The sequence below is a fragment of the Hippopotamus amphibius genome, chromosome X (genome assembly GCF_030028045.1).
Source record: "Hippopotamus amphibius kiboko isolate mHipAmp2 chromosome X, mHipAmp2.hap2, whole genome shotgun sequence".
NCBI classification, from domain to species: domain Eukaryota; kingdom Metazoa; phylum Chordata; class Mammalia; order Artiodactyla; family Hippopotamidae; genus Hippopotamus; species Hippopotamus amphibius.
Window position 1 is genome coordinate 51,663,647 of NC_080203.1, and position 21,845 is coordinate 51,685,491.

The 21,845-nt window shown below is 36.0% G+C and overlaps 2 protein-coding genes across 5 annotated transcripts in view; one reads left to right on the forward strand and one right to left on the reverse strand.

Annotated features, from left to right (window-relative positions):
- The window catches only part of DIAPH2 (diaphanous related formin 2), an 824,692-nt gene that overhangs the window by 683,377 nt on the left and 119,470 nt on the right, over positions 1-21,845 (reverse strand). The gene's annotated exons all lie outside the window — the stretch shown is intronic.
- On the forward strand, positions 6,673-6,864 carry LOC130841261 (cytochrome c oxidase subunit 7C, mitochondrial-like). The gene has a single exon (XM_057717325.1). The coding sequence runs from the start codon at positions 6,673-6,675 to the stop codon at positions 6,862-6,864; it is 192 nt and encodes a 63-aa protein (XP_057573308.1).

Genomic DNA, 21,845 nt, shown 5'->3' on the forward strand with positions numbered 1-21,845 from the left:
CTTTCACATAGTTAGTTCACTACTCTGCTACTAGCTATCTAGCTCTATAACTAGCTATATAAAACCTTGGGTAAATCACTTCCCTTTTCCTCTTTCAAAGAAGGGAACTGGACTAAAAGATTTCTTCCAGCTCCAACCGTTTCTGACTTAGCAAATCAGGTGTGCTCCTTACTGTTCAGCTAGGTCAGCACCAGAATTCCTGCCCAAGGTAAAGTGTACACACACTTAACCTAATGGCAGTATTTGACTGTCACAGAGAATGTAAACTGGTGGTAATCCACACAAAATTAACTGATAGTAAAGTGCATCTTTCTATGTTATTCCAATTCTAATTATTATTTACTCTTCTTCATTAAGGGTTTTTTTTTCACAGCCTTTAACCACTAAAACCACCATATTTTAAATTCACCTTCAGTTTTAGGTGACTGTGAATACAACACTAAAATGAAAATAAAAGTTAAGTAGTGATATGGAAAAAAAGGGCTTTGAGAAGCAATACTCTTTTCAGGGGGTACTTTATTTGAACACTGGACAAAATTTAAAGAATTACGTACCTAAAATAAGTGGTAGAGAGGAGACTAAGCTTTATAAAAATTATTCTGAAGGCTTTTTGGAGAATTAATTCAGAGATGGAACGTGAAGAAGATGAAGGTAAAAATCCAAAAACAAGTCGGGAACTGCTAGATTCTGGGGAGTGGTTTACTGAAAACAGGGAGAGGAATGAGTGAGGGATAGGGCAGGTGTGGTTGACAGGGTGAATGGTGATGTCACTAACAGTGACAAGGAGCACAGAGAAAAAGCAGAGGAGGGGAGGCTTGCATTGGTAATAAGGAAAACTGATATTAGATATATTGAAAACTATATTAGATACATTAAGTATAAGGTGCCAGTGGAACCCTAAAGTATAGCATAAAGTAATCATCATTATGGGCTAGCTAATACAACATGTCCTCCTATAGCAAGAAAAGAACAGAAAATTGATAAGAGAAGTCTGATCTAAGAGAACAGTATAGCTACGTAGATTTCTAGTGGACCTGCTTACATAGCAAGAAATAGCTTTCGTTTCTAGTTTTGCGATTTAGCATAATTTTCTACTCATATAAACAGAGCCAATTAAAAAAGAAAAACTCCACTGAAAAATTTCCATGAAGGGACTTCCCCAGTGGCTCAGTGGTTAAGAATTCGCCTGCCAATACAGGGGACACGGGTTCCATCCCTGATCTGGGACAATCCCACATGCTGCGGAGCAACTAAGCCTGTGAGCCACAACTGCTGAGCCTGCGCTCTAGAGCCCACAAGCCACAACTACTGAGGCTCTGTGCCACAACTACTGAAGCCTACGTGCCTAGAGCCCATGTTCCACAGCAAGAGAAGACCAGACACTGCAACGAAGAGTAGCCCCCGTTCGCCACAACTAGAGAAAGCCTGCACAAAGCAACGAAGACCCAACACAGCCAAATAAATAAATAATTAAATAAAATTTTTTAAAAATCTCCGTGAAGATATACATAGTATCATTTTATAACTGACAATATTCTTTTTTTCCCTCTCCATTCATACTGGGTTTTTTTTATTTATTGTTTTTTTTCTTTTCCATCATGGTTTATTACAGGATACTGAATATAGTTCCCGGTGCTATACAGTAGGACCTTGTTGTTATCCACCCTATATATACTAGTTTGCATCTGCTAGCCCAAAACTTCCAATCCGACTCTCCCCCCCCACCCCCTGCAACCACAAGCCTGTTCTTTATATAACTGACAATATTCTTTACCAAAATGTTTTTTTAAAGGAAAGAAAGAAAATAAACGTAGTAAACAATTTCCATCAAAATTCTTAAGTTTTTCGAAATGAAAAATTTATCTCATTAGAAAAGTATTTAATACTTGGTGAGGAAGAGAAAAGCTTATTTAGTTACATATAAACAACCACTTACCAAAGGATTAAATGTCTCACTTTAAAAGATATACCTAAGTAAAGCAACTGTCTTTGCTAATATGCATTTGCTAATATGCAGCATAGGTTTGTAATATGTGGTATGTGTTCAATTTAAACCTTTAGGTAAATAATCAGGGGATAAAATCATCTGGTCCATGGACCCAACTGTTTACACATGTAAATTAACTGCCATTTTCTTAAATAGCTCATGAGATTGGTCTTTTGAGAAAATCAAAAACACTTTGAGGGAAAATCATTCTGATGAACATCTGTAGGTAAATTAAACTAGTATATTTGTCCCTTACAAAGATGCAAGATGTTATCATCTTTCTGAATACATTACCTAAAACTGAAATTGTGGAGCATTTATTTGTTTTTTAAGAGCTTATTGCTATGAGTGTGGACAGTGGGACTTTTACTTGTAATACAGAGAGCAGATGGGAAGATGTTACCAACTATCAGACTTGTTTTTATTTTACTCTTCACATCTGTACCAGAGCATTTCAGTCCCAATAAGTTGATAATTTAAGGACATACAATTTCCCCCATGTGTGCTCTTCAACTCTGGATGTCTGGTGCTCAGTTAAATTTCATCTGTTTGCAATTTTTTCCCTTACAAGGCGTTATTTTTAGCTTCCCAGTCTATTAACAAAACAAAAAAACCTGGCTACAAATCTATTACTAAATGTTAACTCCCATTAAACCCATTGTCATTAGGGTCTCATCAAATATAAAACCCCCTAAATGTGGTCAAAATAAATTACTAATATGATGCCCTGTCTAAAGGTAAAATCAGATATGACCAGAAGGTCAGGGTTTGGAAGTAAAGGTGGAGATATTTACATATCTATTTTCTTGTTTTCCCTTAGTCAGATCAACAGGACATACAACGTATTTGTCTTTTTTAACACCTAAAAGAAACAGTGGGTAAAAAAACTGCTGTGGGTTCCTTCATCCTCTGCCCCCACGTCATGAAAAAAATCAGAAAATATATTTCCATCCTTTATAAATAAAACGGAATTTAAATAATATTTCTTCTTCCTAAACTCTGAGTTGATAAACAAGGCAGATACAAAGAGTTTATTAACTCTATCAATGAATGCTACACTGTGAACACTGAGAATAAAAATACTGTAATCCAACTTCTTCTTGATCATTTTTTCCTTTGTCTCATTCCAAAACTAAGACAGACTCATTGGAAATTTGGAAAATAACGTTAACATAAAAGAAGAAAATAAAAATCACCACCATTTCTCATTTAGTGAGAACTGCTATTAATATTTTAGCACATAGTTTTGGGTTTGTTTTTCCTGTGTACAATATAGTGTTAAACAAAACTGAGGTTATACTATATGTTGTATATACATTTCATATCCTGCTTTTACCACTTAATAGATCATGAATATCTTTTCATATAATTGAATACATAGAAGATTAGTTTTAATTATCATGCAATGATTACTTAAATCCTTATTACTGGGCACCTATGCTCTAATTTTTCACTATTAGAAATAATGCTTAAGTGAACATCAATGTACAGATATTTTCTTTATACATCTGCTTCATTAGGACATTCCTCTAGAATTAGAACTGCTGGATGTCAGTATAAACATTTTCATTGCTTATGCTTCATTCTGTTAAACTGCCTTCCAGGAGGGCGGTACTATCTTATAAATTAACCATCAAGAAATGAGAGTACATGCTTCTCAGCACCCTTACTGATCAGATAATTCTTTTATATACTTTCTGCTTATTAAATTGCACCATTCTTTTAATAGGCATTTCTTTTACTACTAGTAAGGCTGAACATATATGCACACCCAATGCACACCCATACATGCCCATACACAGCCACATAAGCCCACCCGTACATACCATACATACCATACACATCATATATATAACTTTATGTCAATATCATGTTCATTACCTTTGCGCATGTTTCTATTAAGATATTTTTCTTTTTGCTGAGTAAGAACACATAAAAATATTAATCCATTATCAAACTTTTATGAAGTTGTTCCAAATTCATTATTTGCATTTTAATTATGCATACTGTGTTCTTGACTTACAAAAGTTCCTAATTTGTGTACAGTCAAAAATCTTTTTTCTCTTTTGTCTTCTATATGATTACACCTAATTCCTTAGGTGTTCTGAATTTTATTTCTTTTTTTTTTAATTTATTTATTATTTTTTGGGGGGCACACCAAGTTCAATCATCTGTTTTTATACACATATCCCCATATTCCCTCCCTCCCTCGACTCCCCCCCACCCTCCCCGTCCCAGTCCTCTAAGGCATCATCCATCCTCTAGCTGAACTCCCTTTGTTATACAGCAACTTCCCACTGGCTATCTATTTTACAGTTGGTAGTATATATATGTCTATGCTACTCTCTCACTTCGTCTCAGCTTCCCCTTCACCCTCCGCCCCCCCAAACCTCAAGTTCTCCAGTCCCTGAATTTTATTTCGACATATGCTGTGAGGTAGGGGATCAACTTACATTTTCCCTTCAATAATTTGTCAATTGCTCCAGCAACACTTTCCCCTACTGATATGAAGTCTCTAACACAACTTCTCAAATTAGAAAAAACCTTCTTGCCATAACTCTTCCTCTATTTGGCACATTTCATTCTTAGAAAGATACCAGTAGCAATAATTGTCAATAGTAGCTACCTATCTGATTAAAAATTTAAATACTATCTGCTCAAGGGCATTAAAACCACCCTTGATTTAACACTCCCTTTCATTCAAACAATACTAGGGCACCATTCATGTATTCAAGCTCCCTTTAATATCACGCACAATCCAACAGCAAGCCAGTGGGTACTGGCAAGGTAGGGAAGAGAGGAACACAATATTCAGGAAACCAAACACAATATTCCTTTGCTTTAAAATTATATCATTATATAATAATTATTTTGATATTAATTAAATAAATTGACAATACAAGGAAGTAGAGTTTAAGGTGAATTTGACAGTTTCTTATACTCACAAGGTCTAAAAGACCATCGCTCATGAGATTTAACTGCACTTTATAATCTATATGTAACCTAGGAAAGAGGAGTATAGAAACTTTCAAAAAGTCAAGACAAAAAAAACCACAACCTAGCAAGAATGTCTTTGATGTTTTAAAAGCAGCCAAAAGAATGTATTCTACAGGAAAATCTAAAGCAGACATATAGAATTTTGCCTGTTGTGAGCCTTGTATGTGGGAGACTTATGCTACTATATCTTATGTATATAAATGGATTATACAGCTTTAGAAAAAAAGCTCAATGCATCTTTAAAGTGTTTCCAAAGTGAAAATAGCTTCCTTAAGAGCTAAAAGTCAGACTCAATACCTGTATTAGTGACAGCAAACTATCAGAGTTACATTCAGTCTCTTACTTTCAAAGCAATAAAAGCTATATAATAGAGCCAAATAAAAACGCGTCTTAAAGTTACGGGAGGGTGATTGATGCTAGATTTAAGATTGAAAACTTGCACTTTGGCCAAAAGGTAACTTAAAAGAAAAAAAAATATTATTTTAAAAGCTATTGGCATAGTCTTCAGAGAACTGACTTTAATTCCAATTTTTTTTCACAAGTTCAAAATTGTTAAATGTGTGATGCAATCACCTGAGAGATGTAGACATGACCATCATTGGTCACCTACCCATCCAGCAAATTCAAAAGCTCTCTTCTCCTGTTCCCATTGCCCTGGGTCAAGGGCTGTCACAGCTCCCTCTGGGTGTACATACTCAAGGAAGTCAGTGATTGAAATTTAGAGTAAAGCAAAAAGTCAATGGGTTCTGCTGTTTAGCCAAAAGGAAAAAAGAGCCAAGGAGAATATAAAAGAAGTAAGTTAAAATGAAAGAATGGAACATGAGATTGCCTGTGTTCACTAAGTGAAGCCTAAACTATTATGACTTCCTTCTGGCTTACAAGCAGCTGCAAGGTTCTCAGGGCTACTCAGAAAGTGGTTTTATTTTAAAGATGGAAAGCAGTTTCACTCAGTTGGTACACATAAACAACTATACTTGATCTGGCCCCTACCTCACTGTGTGCTCTCTTCCCCTATCCCTTGGCCCTCACACTGCTTCACATCCAAACTGACTTTCTTCCTGTTTTTCCACCATGCTGAGTTTTCCAACATCAAGGCTGTACATTAGCTGCTCCCTTAGCCTGGAAGGGCATTCGGCTTGATGGTCCCATGGCTGGTTTCTTCATATCATTCAGGATTCAGATTACAAATCACTACTTTAGAAAAGCCTTCTTTGATTATCAAGTTAAGAGTCACTCTGGAGTTTTGGGGGTTTTTGAGCACAAGCCACCCATTCTCCTTTCTTAGCCCTGCAATAAACCTTCCTCTGCTCAAAAAAAAAAGTCACTCTGTCACTATCGTACCTCTCCAATTTGTCCCCATATCATTTATGATTGTCTTGTTTTCTTAATCAATTATTTGTTCACTTGGTCACTATTCACTGTAAGCTCCATGAGGGCAGGGATTTTTGTTTCTTTTGTTCAGTGCTCTATCCCCAGCACCTACAACACTGCCATATGCTACCTGTCCAATGGGTATTTTTTCAGCAAATACATTTAACTGGTTTGCATTTTGTTTATACAACCAATCACCGCCCTTTAGGTCCTTGCACACAAGGGAACAAGGTCGTGAGGAAAGGAGTACTTGCTGTGCTGCTGCCATTTCTTTGGCCTTCAATCTCTGCGCCTTTCGCAGGGCTTCCAACAGCGCTATGTTGGGACAAAGCATCTGGAGGTTCACAACCTCTGTGGTCCGTAGGAACCACTATGAGGAGAGTCCAGGGAAGAATTTACCATTTTCAGTGGAAAACAAGTGGCAGTTACTAGCTATGATGACTTTGTACTTTGGGTCTGGATTTGCTGCACCTTTCTTTATCGTAAGATACCAACTGCTTAAAAAATAATTCATGAGACAGATATGAAGAGCATTTTAAAATATGCAATCTCTTTGAAAAAAGGATCAAACTCTTGAACTCAGCATCCTAGATATGTCTGTAAATAAACTTATGGCATAAATCCTTAATGCCTCTTCTCTGAAATATGGAACATGATAATCGAGCATGTGCTTTTTATTTGGGTAATATTGCATTATTAGTTTCTTAATTATGTACATGATTTAGCCTGGGGAAAAAACCAATCACCTATGAATGATCCTGATTGCTTCTAAGAATAGATTAGATCTCAAAGAGTATGTCTTCAACTACGTCTTAGCTGAAACATAAATCCATTCCCAGAATATTTTAGGATCAACTAACTATATTTCTAATCAGTTTTCTCTCACTCATATTCCTCAATACAATACGGTTGAACAAGAGTCCATTCCTCTGCCTCCAGCTGGATCTGGCCTATTTGTCTCTTTTATTGCCACAGCAAACAAGGCCATGGTTCTCAACCAGAAAATGAAGCAACTTTGGTGTATGTGAGGAGGAGGCACAAAGAGACAATCTTTCCCATCAATCATTTCAATAATTAGGAGTTTACTGAACTAGCACTGAAGTTCAGTCTCAATAAAATGTAAGTTCTTGGAGGGAAGGAACTTTTTGTCTCTTTGGTTCACTGCTATATATCCAGCACCTAGAAGACAGCTCAGTGCATAGCAGGCATCCATTAAATGTTTCTTGAATGAATCAATGAATAAAAGAGTAAATGAACAATTATACAGTAAGTTCCAAATACTGACTTAGAAACAAAGATACTTAATTGCACAGGTTTTTTTCTGCTTTTGAAGCCATATGGAGAAACACAGACTACAATTAGATTTTATATTCCTACTTCTAAGGAATTCTATACCATGTGCTACTGACCATAAGGTAACTGAGGAAGAAAGAGTTTACAGACAGTTTAGAAAACTTATCACTGATAATAGAAATGCCCTTAATGGTAAAATGACTCAAATATCAAATGCCCTAAAAAAATGGGCAGCCTAGGATATTGATCATTGATCACCTACATGAATTTTGTAAAAAATTTGAACGGTTGTATTTCACAAATGTTTACTTATACTTTGCTTTGTTCTTACGGAATGTGAAGTGTCTTCCAAGATTATGAAAACAACTAAAAATAGAAAAGAGGAATAGGAACAAATGTAAATCAGAAACAGGTCAAGATTAAGAAAAATGTTATAACAAAGATTTAACTGTATTTTCTGGTGGCCAAATTAAAAAAAAAAATACAATTAGTTACTTTTCAAGGAAGCAAGGGTTTTTCTAGCATTTGAGACTGGAAAAAAAAAAGGTTCATGTGGGTCTTCATAAAATGGACCCAATGATATTAGTGAATCATGCCCGCAACAGCACTGCTATATTAAAAGTAGTAACAGATTTTTACAATAGTTCTTGTAACATTCCTCAGTGTAATCTAAAAACAAGCAACAAATTGGTAAAAAATAATTCTTCTGGGAAAGGGGATAAACAAGAAAATGGATCCAAGTACACAACTCTCTTATGGTTCTGGACTGATCCAAGGTTATACATAGGATATAGAAAGTTTGATTTCATCTGGTATACCAAATTGGACTGATTTGTAGTCAATGTCTTTCATGGTAAATTGCCTGTAGTACTGTGTTAAAAAGAATAATCATTATCATAAATATTTTAGGCTTTACAAGGCGTACAGTCTCTGTACCAACTACTCAACTCTCTCACTGTAACATGAAAACAGTCATAGAAAATACGTAAAGAAATGGACATAGGGCCCAATAAAATATTATTTAGAAAAGCAGGTGACAGGCCAGAATTGGCCCACAGTCCACAATTTGCTGGCCCTTGATGTAGAAGGATGGATGGACTACTATTCCTTCAAATAGGCTCCCAGAAATATAATATTTCTTGATAGGACCTGTGATAAAATTTGGATACTTGGAAGATTAAAATAATATCCTCTTTCCAGAGCCCATACTTCATATTTTCTAGACTGTTGATTAAGGGCAAACATATTTTTGAAAGGATAAATACACAAATAGCAAGACGGACATTTTAAATTACTAATAAGTATCAAAACTGAGTAAGTTTAATTTATACCAGCACTATATAGTGGAAATTTCTATGATGATAAAAAAAAGTTTTATTCTATACTTTTTCCTGTCTGATAAAAGTGGTCTCTAGCCACTTGTGGCTACTGATACTTGAAATGTGGCTAATGTGACTGAGGAACCAAATATCTAACTTTATTTAATTTAAATTAACTGAAATTTAAATAGCCATATGTGAATCAGGGCTATTTTATACTTAAACATAACATTCAGCATTTACCTAGCTGTAGACAATAAAAAAGGAGTGCCTTGACTCAGAATGTTAGTGGATATTATTCCCTTTATCCCAAAAGGGGTTCCTTGATAACACAGGTTTGAGAAACACTGGGTTTTTAAAAAGTTAAACAACGGACTTCTTATAGCTTTTAATATACCAGTACATATCACTAATTTTCAAGAAGGGAATACGGTATTCAACTTCTCCTTTGTTACAAAAATAGACTCCAATACGTCAAAAGCTAATGTCTTTGTTTGCATTTAAATATGGTATATTTATCTGATGATTAGGAAGTTCACAATAATAAATCATAAAAGCACCATTATTCTCCATCTTCAATTAATTTCCTATCACTTCACACACTGATGAAAAAGACAGCCATATAAGGGAATAATCTCAGCAAGATGGTAGACTATGAACACTCAGACTCCCCTTCCTCCCACAGAGACGCTGATTCAACAACAATATCTAGACCAATTTTGTTTGTCCGAAATACAGAAACCAGTTAAGAGGCTTTTGCACTCCAGGTGAGTGCAGAACAAGCTGCATCAAAGCCAACAGGAAAATATGTGGCATCCTCTTGCCATAGACAGCCCCCCAGCCACCCACAGAGCCATGCAGTTTGGAGGAAACGCCCAGCTCCTGGCTTCTCCCTGGGGAGGGTAAGAGAAGATTGGACCATACATCCAATGTTCTGACTTTTTGGGAGAAGCTGACCAAGAGAGTGGGGCCTGACTTGGAGAACTGATGACACCTGGCATACTCTAGTAGCTGGGGGCCACTGAGAGCAAAAAAAGAGCTGAGGGACATGCTGCTTCTTCAGAGGACCCATGGAACAGCAGACAGATATCAGAAGGAACAAGAGATTACAAGTTCCTGAAAAAATAAAATAAACCAGAAAAGTCCCTCAATTAAAAATCTCCACACACAGGACTTCTTTGGTGGCACAGTCGTTAAGAATTTGCCTGCCAATGCAGGGGACACGGGTTCCACCCTTGGTCCGGGAAGATCCCACATGCTGCGGAGCAACTAAGCCTGTGCACCACAACTACTGAGCCTGTGCACCGGAACTACTGAAGCCCACACACCTACAGCCCGTGCTCTGCAACAAGAGAAGCCACCACAATGAGAAGCCCATGCACCACAACAAAGTGTAGACCCACACGCTGCAACTAGACAAAGCACGTGCACAGCAACAAAGACCCAATGCAGCCAAAAAAAAAAAAATCTACACACACAAGTCCAGAAAATACATGTATAGAGAAAAGGTTTGAGAGGCCCCCAGAATCTCTAGCAAGGCTGATTGGTGAAGGCCTTTCCAAGTTTCTAAAGACTTGGAGACTTGGCTCTTTTTTCAAATGCACAGACAACAACACAAAGTTCAATGAACACACACACATACACACAATCCAAGGAAAAATGGCCCAAAGGAACAAAAAATCTGCAGAAACTGACTCTTTAAAAAAAAGAGGTATATGAATTTACTGACAAAGAATTCAAGATAGCTATCAAAAATATGCTCAACAAACTCAGAAAAATGATGCATGACCAAATTGAGAATTTGAACAAAGAAACAGAAAATATAAAAAAGAACCAAACAGAAATTTGGGACCTGAAGAATGCAATAGTTGAACTAAAAATTCATTGCAGGTGTTCAACAACAGAGTTGATCAAACAAAACAAAGAACAGCATATTTGAAGACAACTGAAATTACCCAATCAAAGGAGCAAAAAGAAAAAAGAATGAAAAAGAGTGAAGAAAGCCTAAGGGACCTAAAGGATATACACAAGAAGACTAATACATGTATTAAAGCAGTCCCAAAGGGTAAGGGAGAGAAAAGGGCAGAAACTTAAGGAAATAATGAACCCTTTCCATCAGTGCACTTCCCTCTCGTCACCCAAGTATTTGCCAATAAGGGGTTAATATCCAACATACATAAAGAGCTCATACAACAACATCAAAAAAGCAAAAAACCTGATTTAAAAATGGGCAGAAGAACTGAATAGACATTTTTCCAAAGAAGAATGCAAACGGCCAAGAGGCATATCAAAAGATGCTCAACATCACTAATCATCAGGGAAACGCAAATCAAAACCACCATGAAAGGTTCCAAAAAAAAAACAAAAAACAAACAACAACAACAAAAACCACAATGAAGGAGAGACAGAGAGAGAGATGGAGATCTTGTTTATATCAAATACCCAATGGACACCATGGAATATCAGGAAACAACATTTGTGGCTGGGTGTCCAAAAACTTAATAATCACCATTTTATTTCATACAACAATCTATGAAATATGCACAAGCAATTAAAAACATCTTTACCAAGCATGTCTTTAAATACTTTTAAAACACATAAATACATGACACTGTTCAAAGTAGCGTAAGAAGCCACTTTTAAGTGACAAAAGAAGATAAAGATCCCTGTCATCGTGTAATTTAAAACAATCATCAACATTCCTGACACAGGAGTAGTTGAAAAACATCTACACTAATGCTTGCTGTGCTAGCCCTCCTTTGTTGAATAAATGGCTTAATAAAAATGTTTAGAGTAGGAAACCGTTCATGTTGAAAATGTGAAATGTCTTCTTTAATGGACACTTAAGCATTACCACACCTATGTGAAGTGCATGCATTTTTTTAAATGTAAACTTTTAAGCAAGATTTAAATCAGCCTTTCAGATACATTCAAAATAGGAGGTGGGATGAGGAAAGAATGCACATTCATTTTTCTTTCTTTTGCCTAATAGAAAATCTTTCGTCACTATAACTGCAGAACAATAATTACTATTTAGGGTAATACAGGTACTGGTGCAACTGATGGCATTTTGTAAATTTTATAATTCTATTCTTTATTCCTTATCCACACCTCCTTTAAGAAACCAGTCAATGCTGGGTGGGATTTTTGCCTATCTATTGAGCATTTGTTAAATCAGCCCCATTATGAAGATAGGAGAGAGTGGGAAGGATGGCACCTTTATTAAAGTATCTAGGAATGAGAGTTATATGTAATATAAACGGTCAAGAAACTAAATCTTCCCAATTAAGAGTGGGCAAAAAAATACATAATTTTTAAACCAATTATGCTTTCAGATACGTTTTTAATTTTCATGAAATATGGACCTCAAAAAGAGCTCACGCATTTTTTAAGGTCCACAAGGAGATTTTGTTGTTTTTCTACAATAACAAATCTCATCTGTGGTGGACAGTAGATGCAGAAGCACCCTCCTTCCCAATCTGAGCTTTACGGACCAGGGTCCCTCTAGGTGTGCTTTCTGCGCTGATATGCTTCTCAACAGGAAAGCTCATGGTCTATAAAACCTTTAGATCCATATCAAGTTTTAGGAATTCCTGGTATCCTTTTTCCTTTGCCTAGCATCTCTGATGTCTATTTAGGACTTTTCTCTTAGCCCAGATGCTGTTCCAGGGTCCCAGACTCTGGTTCTCAATTTCCTAGACTATTAATGATTCCTCTTCAACACTGAAACCTAGGGGCCTAAACCAATGACATTTACCTGTACTCCCTGCCTCACTTAAAGTTGTCCACTGGCCCAGCTGGATTTAATGACCTGGTTCCTTTACTAATGAATCCAGGATGTCTATACCTTTCCTTCCTTGTTGCAAAAATTAAATATATACAATTGGCTAACCAAACATACGACGTTTAACATTTAATGTTAAAGTGGCAATTCCAGTTTCACAGAAACCAGAAGCCAAGAAACTAAGCAAAAGTACATTGGATCAGGGCTTCCTAGGTGGCGCAGTGGGTAAGAATCCGCCTGCCAATGCAGGGGACACGGGTTCGATCTCTGCTCCAGGAAGATCCCACATGCCGCAGAGCAACTAAGCCCGTGCGCCACAACTACTGAGCCTGCACTCTAGAGCCCGTGAGCCACAACTATTGAGCCCATGTGCTGCAACTACTGAAGCCCACGCACCTAGAGCCCGTGCTCCGCAACAAGAGAAGCCACGGAAATGAGGAGCCCGGGCACCACAACGAAGAGTAGCCCCCACTCACCGCAACTAAAGAAAGCCTGCGCACAGCAAAAGAAAGACCCAACACAGCCAATTAAATAAATAAATAAATTTATTTTTTGAAAAAAGTACATTGGATCATACACGGTTAGAACCTATAAAATGTAATAGCTAATCCTTAATTTTTCGAATTACAAGCCCTGTATGTTCTCACTTGAATATGAGTGATACGTTGCCATATTGGAAAACTGAAGATTTATCTGTAAAATTACATAAAAGTAGAAGGAACATTCCCCACATAGATTCTAGAATTCTGAATACTGAGTTAGAAATTCAGGATACAACTATTTAGGCTTCTGTGTAGAATAATCACCAAACATCTTGTAAAACGACACCTGTATTTATTCCAATGATACTTAGCAGTAACATAACAAACTAAGAGCTCTCTATTCAAAGTTCACTTTCTAGATATTCCAGGTTTCTCAATTACAGTGATGGTGAATAACGGGGAAAGTCAGCAACTAGAGCAGATGCTACATAATTGGAATAGGTAATTTCCTATACTGTGTGATTTGAGGACTACTTTTAGTTCTATCTGCCTTCGCCTTTACCACAAATACAGCATTATTCCACTCAGCAGATCACAACATCGGAAGAATTATTTCCAAACCATCACTGTTACAATGGCTTCACATTATCTAGGCATTTCCAGGAAACTCTCGCATTCATTTTCATTGGATTTTTAGATTAGAAAATCTGCACTCAAAAAGAACCATGTTCAGAGTCTGAGGTGATATTCCAATCGAAGCCAATTTCATCGAGTGTGGCAACATTACAGTGACACAGCCCACCCTCAGTGACAACTGTGGGCAGCATGGAACCCCAGCAGGCACCCTGACAATAAAACAAAAGTCCAGGCAGAACGCTTCCCTGGAGTAAACTATGTTTCCCTAGCATGGTTCCCTTATGTTATCAAATGCAGAAAATGCCACTGCATCATGTTTTACTTTAGTTTTGATCTACTAAATAATTGAGGCACCGAATTCTTTCAGGAATAACGTGAGAAATAAATTAAAAACCTACGAAATAAACGCCATATCAGGTGTTTGTTTGGCTCACTCCCTTACCCTGTTCCCATCGCCACTCAAATATCACTATAAGGCCTATCCTGACCATCCTACTTCAAATTGTAAACCTCACCCTTATTACTCTCTACCCTGCTCTATTTCCGTTCTTTTTACCATAGCATTTACACTTGGGAATGTATCTATCTATATTTGTGTGTACATATATGCATGCGTATGTACATGAATGTATATACATGTGTGTGTATTTTTTTTTCTCTTTGTCCTTACAAGCTGCTACAATAATGCCTGGATCATAGTAGGCACCCAAACATATGTTATTTTACCTATGTTAGTTTGCCAGCAAATTCCCCTAAGTACCCTACAACTTGGCAGTATATCAAGGATATTAAAGAATTTCAGTGACTCTCCCCATTCCCTATGAGATTAAGGGCTTCCACATTTGGAAATGACACTCTGATGAATTACATGCTGTTCTCAAAAGTCTTAAACTAACTCCTTTTAGATTCAGAGAATATCAGTGCCTCACTGGAAAGACATGCTTTTTCTTAACCACCCAGAAGCAATTCCTTTTTCAAGATGATAGTTATCACTTATTTATGCTGAATAAATTATCTTTAAATTTTAGCACATATTTATAACTGTATTTTTGGAACACGAGAATGAACTGAACTATGATTATTGTTCAATTAGAATCATCTAGCACTACTCATGTACTATTTTCCAAAATTCACTTGCCTAACTATCCCAAACTATGGCTGTGAAATGAATTACATGTGGTGAACAAATATTCAAATCAACAGTATCTCATATTATTTTGAATACAGTTACAAATTCCTTTCCTAATATGAGTTTTATAAAAATGTGCCATTCCTTCCCTTTCCTTTCATTTAACCAAATAAGAAATTATTCTATTCATTCGTACTTATCAAAGCTTAATAAAACACTTCTGCCTACTCTGTGTTTGTTATATGGGGTAGACGGGAGGTTGGGACTTTGGGGGGATGGAGAGAAGAGGATATAAACGTGAATATTATGAGTTTCACTTTAGACATTTAAATTTGAGAAGATGAGATGAAATAATCACTCCTTCTAGGTATCTGGAAATATAAGACCAGAACACAGGTGGGAAGTTTGGATCAAAGATGTAAATTTAAGAGCATACACATAAGAATGATAATATGAACTCATCACAGCAGGCAAATTTCAGCAGGAGAATAAAGGCCTTGATCGAAAACTCAGGAACTAGGAAAAATTATTGAGGCAGGAAGATGGGAAGCTGGGAAATAGAAACAGGGTATAGACAGGTAGAAAGCACCTGAGGGTCCAGAAAGAATGGATAGTAGTTGATACCAAATGCCAAAAAAAGAATTTCAAGAAGATGACATTTGAGAAAAGGACTTTGGATTTGGACTCTAAGTTAAAGGTCATAGATAACCTTGGAAAAGGCTATTAATAGAGTACAGGATTGAAGTGTTCTCCTTTGTTCTGCATGGCCAAACTAATGCTACCATGAGATATCTGTTGAGAATAAAAGTCAGTTCAATACATAATTTACATAATGTATGCTGTATCACTCCTTTAGCATATGAGGATTAAGGAAAATAATTGGTTAAATGAGAGGCTAACATATTATACCAAATTTTCTATATAGAGTTTTGTGATTAGATAAGTTGATACATGGAGTCTCTAAATGTTTTAATTTTTTTAATGAAAATATCATCACGTATTATGAGTAACTTAATTTAGTAAAGAAAATCTCACTTAAAAAGACTGACAATAACAACTGATGATGAGTGTGACTACGGGTAGGGGTATAAATTAACCCCTCACTTTGGAAAACCATTTGGCATTACTACTGAAGTTGAACCTAGGTATACAGCCTTTGAGCAGGTAACTCTATATACCAAAGAGAAATGCATGCACATGTATACAAAAACATGTGTAACAGTATTCATAGCCAAAACACAAAGGTTTGTTGATATCTGAATGGTAAGTTAATTTTGATATATTTACATAATGGAATACTATACAGCAGGGGTTGGCAAACTGTGGCCCATTGGCCAAATCGGGCCTGCAGCCTATTTCTGTAAATAAAGTTTTACTGGAATACGACGACGTTCATTTGTATATTGTCTATGGCTACTTCTGTACTACAACAGTCAACTGAGCAGTTGCGACAGGGACTGCAATGATGCACAAAGTCTAAAATATTTACTGTCTGGCCCTTTACAGAAAATGTTTGCTGACCTGGGCTACAGAACAAAAAAATAACAAAACCATCGTTACACTCAAGACTGTGAATGAGTCTCAGAAACAAGGGGTTGAGTGAAAGAAGCCAGATACAGAAAAGGAGATACTCAACGGTTCAATTCACATAAAGTTCAAAAATAGGCAGTACGAAGGACTTCTCTGGTGGTCCAGTGGTTAAGACCCCAAGCTTCCACTACAGAGGGCATGGGTTCAATCCCTGGTCAGGGAACTAAGATCCCACAGGCCATGCAGCACGGCCAAAAAAAAAAAAAAATAGACAGTGCTAAACTATAGTGCTTCCAGTCAAATTAGTAGTTATCTTTGAGGAGACGGAAGGCAGCAGGAATTGGGAAGAACTGGCAATGTTTTACTTGTTGAATTGGGTGTTGGTTATGTGGGTGAACTGACTTTGAGATAATTCATTGAACTGCATGCTTATAATTTGTGCACTTTTATGTGTATTCCCTCAATAAATGTCTTTTTTAAGATATGTAAAAAGATTATACACCAAATTATTAACAGTAGTTACTCCTAGAATATAGAATGGGAAGAATGAGAGATTTTATTTTTAATGCGTATAGTTCCATATTTTTTAACTTTTCAAATAAGCCTATTGTTTTAGAAAAATGAAAACGAAGTAATAAAATGATATATATTATTACATATCTTCGTCATGATGTGGTTTTATATTTTTATTGACAAGACCACACATTGTGGACACTCAAGTGACAACAGGAGGTCAGAATCTAAATGCTTAAATCACTCAACATCTCTAAGTTTTGTGAACCAACAACAGAAAATACAGTTTCAACCTTACTCTTTACGTTTTGTCTAAAAGTTTCATAATCTTATGAAACCTTCGCACATGTTTTTAAAACAAGATCTTAATTATCTTTGTCAGATTATAGCTGTTATACATCTCCTATCTTTAGTAATACTGTGCATTAACATGATGGTCTTAACCGTCCCCTTAAGCTAATTCTGCTCCTTTTCAAAGAGATAAAAGACTTCAGGAATTGAAAGTGACATGAAAAAAACGGTGCTGGCAACTACCAATTGTTGCTTAAAGTAAAGATTTAAGAAAGAAATATTTCTGCATGATTTAATGATTGCTTGCTATAGCAAAGTTCTTTTGTCTGGTCTCTAATACAACTCCCTAGAGTGTCTTGTTCAATAGGCAACAAAACAATGATGTAGAGGTTTTGACAAAGAGCCCATCTCCCTATTGAGGTGGCATTACAGGATAATAGCTGCCTAAACTATATAATTCACTGAGATATATTTTAGTATTAAAATATCTGTTAATCAGTTTTTAAAGCTGAGATGTTCAAAACTCAGAACAATATGTAAAACATTCCTTTACCAAAGGGAATGACTAATCTTCTGTACAGCTTTGATAAGTTACAAGAAATAGGTTTATCTCAGAAGACTGGTTATGATTAATATGCAGTTCGTAAAGCTCCTTAGCTCTGTATGGTCTCTCTCTAACTGAATCTAATAAAGATAGGTCACGCATTTTTCATATTCCTTTTTCACCCATGACAGATCTCTAATAGGATTTATATGCATTTGATATTAATTGTATCGGAGACTGCACCAACTGCAATAATCCTTCATTTCTTTGCCTTTTTAAAGCTATACATAAATTACAAAGTTTCCATTTTTGTTTGACTGCGGCTCTCACTGACGATCAACCATGTTAATGATAGAGAGGTAGAAAAAGATTAACAACTACCTCACCTAGTTCACAGAAATACCAAATGATACCGAAGGCTATAAACCCAGGTTTGAGAGCTGTTTTCGCTCTCCTCTCCCTTGTGTCAGAAGAGCTCAAGTATATAACATCAGTGAAAACCTTGCACTCTGAATTGGAGAGGAAAGGACATGCTTTTAATAACCATCTCACAGAGGGGTGCTGGCAGTAACCCGTCGTTTTGATGAAGTATTGCTTTTCTAACCATCTACAGAGACAACACAGGAAATGTAAAAATGAGATAGTGCTACCTAGAATGAAAAACTGAGTGTCCTGGGGACTCAATCGAAAATAGTCCTTAATTTTAGCTCTGAACTCAAAAGAGGCTTCACTCATGTCTGGGGAAAAGAAATGTATCTTGTGAGACTATTCAAATTGTAATTGCAGTTAAGAAAAGTGGACAATTATATTTTCATATTCTATATTCTGCACTATGACATAAATGGTGAAAAATTTCATTCTGCAAGAGAACATAGCAAGGGATTTGAGAAACTAATAAAATGCTGCTTTACACTCTATCAAAACACTTGGCTATTAGTGAATAAAATCCAACGGAAAAAAAGTAGGTCACAATTGTAATGATCTTCTTCAGTTGAAACAGACTACATACAAATTCAGCATATAAATGTCTCTCATACATACAGGAATTTTAAAAACAATCCACAAAGAAGTCTGCATGACTAATTAAGCTTAGACAGTTACCTCATGGTTTTATATATACATTTATATACATAAAATTTTGCCCTTGAATTAAGAAAGGTCACTTTTTAAATGCAACACCCAAGAAAAAAGTGAACACAAATTCAAAATCTATTAACTAACGAAAGGCAAACAAATACCTCTCATTCATCTAAAAAAGCTATACTAGGGACTTCTGCTTCTGGCCATAAAGGAGTAACTGGTACTAGACTAACCCTCCATGTGTAAACAACTAGGCAACTACACAAAATACATGAAACAACTGTTTTCAGACACTGGACAACAGGCAGCACAGGGCTGTGATCCCTGAGAGAAAGGAAACAAAGTGAGCCCTGTAGTCATCCCAGCTTTGCGTATGGAGGTACCTTTCCCATTACAGTTTAGGAAGAGGGAAATTATGCAGAGTACTATAGTCTTACAGAGCTGAAGAGAGAGAGAGGCAAGATCAGGGACGCTGAGGCAGTTTGGATTTATGGGGTACAGTATCAGAGAAGAGAAAGCCCCAGAGAAAAATAGTTCCAGACATCCACAGTGGACTCTCCTTGAGTTTTTGGCTGAGTACTAATCTGCCCAAGAGTAGGGGAGACTTGATGAGGATGCGCACAGACCATTACTGTACTAAAGAAGGAATAACTACCAGAAAAGAATAAACTTAACACCTACTGGAGATTACACAGGGCTGGAAGACATTCTGATCAGCCAGAGTGGAAAGACTTCATTGGGCGTTCAGAGACCAGAAAAACCCCACACTTTAGAAGTAGGGCTAAACTAGCCCTAAAGGAAATGCTACTTTAGATTCATACAAAGTTTAAAAACAAGTCTTGAAATGATCAAGTTGATCTACATATAAATTAACAACCAGAACAAAACCTAATGCTCTTTAAGACAACCAAATTATAAATTCAACAATGTCACATTCTACTATCTAGAATCCAGTCAAAAATTCCCAGATAATCAAAGAAGCAGGGAAATATGACTCAAAGACACAAGGAAAATCACTCAATAGAAACAAATTACAGAAGTGACAGAGGTGGCAGAAACAGCTGGCAAAGATTTTAAAACAGATGTTATTAGTATATTCAAGATTTAAAGAAAACATGAACACAATGAGAATAGAAATGAAACTACAGAAAAAGAACCAAATAGGACTCTAGAGCTGAAAACTACAATATCTGAAATGAAAATTTCACTGTATGAGCTAGCAGCAGATTAGACACTGCAATAAAAAAAAAGATGAGTAAAACAGAAATAATGGCAATAAGAACTAGCAATCTGAAGCACAGAAAAGAAAAAATGGTTAAAAAAAGTATCAGAGCACTTCAATGACATATGGCATAACATAATGTGATAAAATATAGAAGAAACTTCCAAAACGGTGAAGGGACAAATCAAAAGAAATATTTGAATGAATGAAGGACCACAATTTTCCAAATTTGATGGAAAATATCAATTTACAAATGTAAGACTCTCAATGAACCCCAGACAAAATAAACACAAAATAACCCCGAGGTACATTATAATCATATTGCTGAAAACCAATGATAAAGGAAAAAACCTTAATAGCAGCCAGAGAGAAAAACATGTTACATAGAAGGGATCAGAGTTTAAAATGATTGCTGACTTCTCATCATAAACAGTACAAGCCATAAGAGAAGATATGACATTTTTAAAGTGCTAAAAACAAACAAACAAACAAAAAATGGGGGGAGGGGGAACCTATCATCTTAAGACTATCATCTTAGAATTCTGTATCCCATGAAAATACCCTTCAAAAATGAAGGTAAAATAAAGATGCTAACAGACAAACATAATCTGAAAGAATCCAAGTGAAGGGAACCTGCACTACAAGAAATGTTTAAAGGAAGTTCTTTAGATTAAAGGAAATCGATACCAGATAGAAACTCAGATCCACATAAAGGAATGAAGAGTGCCAGAATTGTCTCTGAAACAGAGGAGAATAGATAAAACAGTTTCTAGTTTCTTTTCGTTTAAAACATAATTGATTTTTTTTTATATTTCTTTCTTTTAAATTTTACTTATTTATTTATTATTTTTGGGGGGGTACACCAAGTTCAATCATCTGTTTTTATACACATATCCCCGTATTCCCTCCCTCCCCTGACTCCCCCCCCCACCCTCCCTCGAGTCCCCCCCACCCTCCCCGTCCCAATTCTCTAAGGCATCTTCCATCCTCGAGTTGAACTCCCTTTGTTATACAACAACTTCCCACTGGCTATCTATTTTACAGTTGGTAGTATATATATGTCTGTGCTACTCTCTCGCTTCATCTCAGCTTGCCCTTCATTAAAGAAAAAATAATACAATGTATGTTCAGACCTATAACATATGTAGAAGTAAAATGTATGACAATAATAGCACAAAAGATGAGAGGGAAGAATGTAAGTATGCTATTGTAAGGTTCTTATACAGGAATATATATAACATCATTTAAAGCTAGACTATCATAAGTTAAAGATGAATACTGTGAACCCTATAGCAACCACTTAAAACTAAAATAAAAGGTATATCTAATAAGCTAATAGATGAGATAAAATGGAATAGTAAAAAATAAATACTTAATCCAAAAGAAGGCAGGAAAAGAGATTAAAGGAACCAAGGACAGATGAAACAGAAAATTAGTAAGACTGTAGACATAAACACAGCTATATTAATAATTATATTAAATGTAAATGGATTAACCATATAGATTAATAGGCAGAGATTGTCAGCATTAAAAATATATATACTCAAATATATACTTTCTACCAGGAACTCACTTTAAATATAAAGATACAGATGGGTTAAATGTAAAAGGATAGAAAATGATATATCATGCAAATAGTAATTATAAGAAAGCTGGAGTAGCTAAAT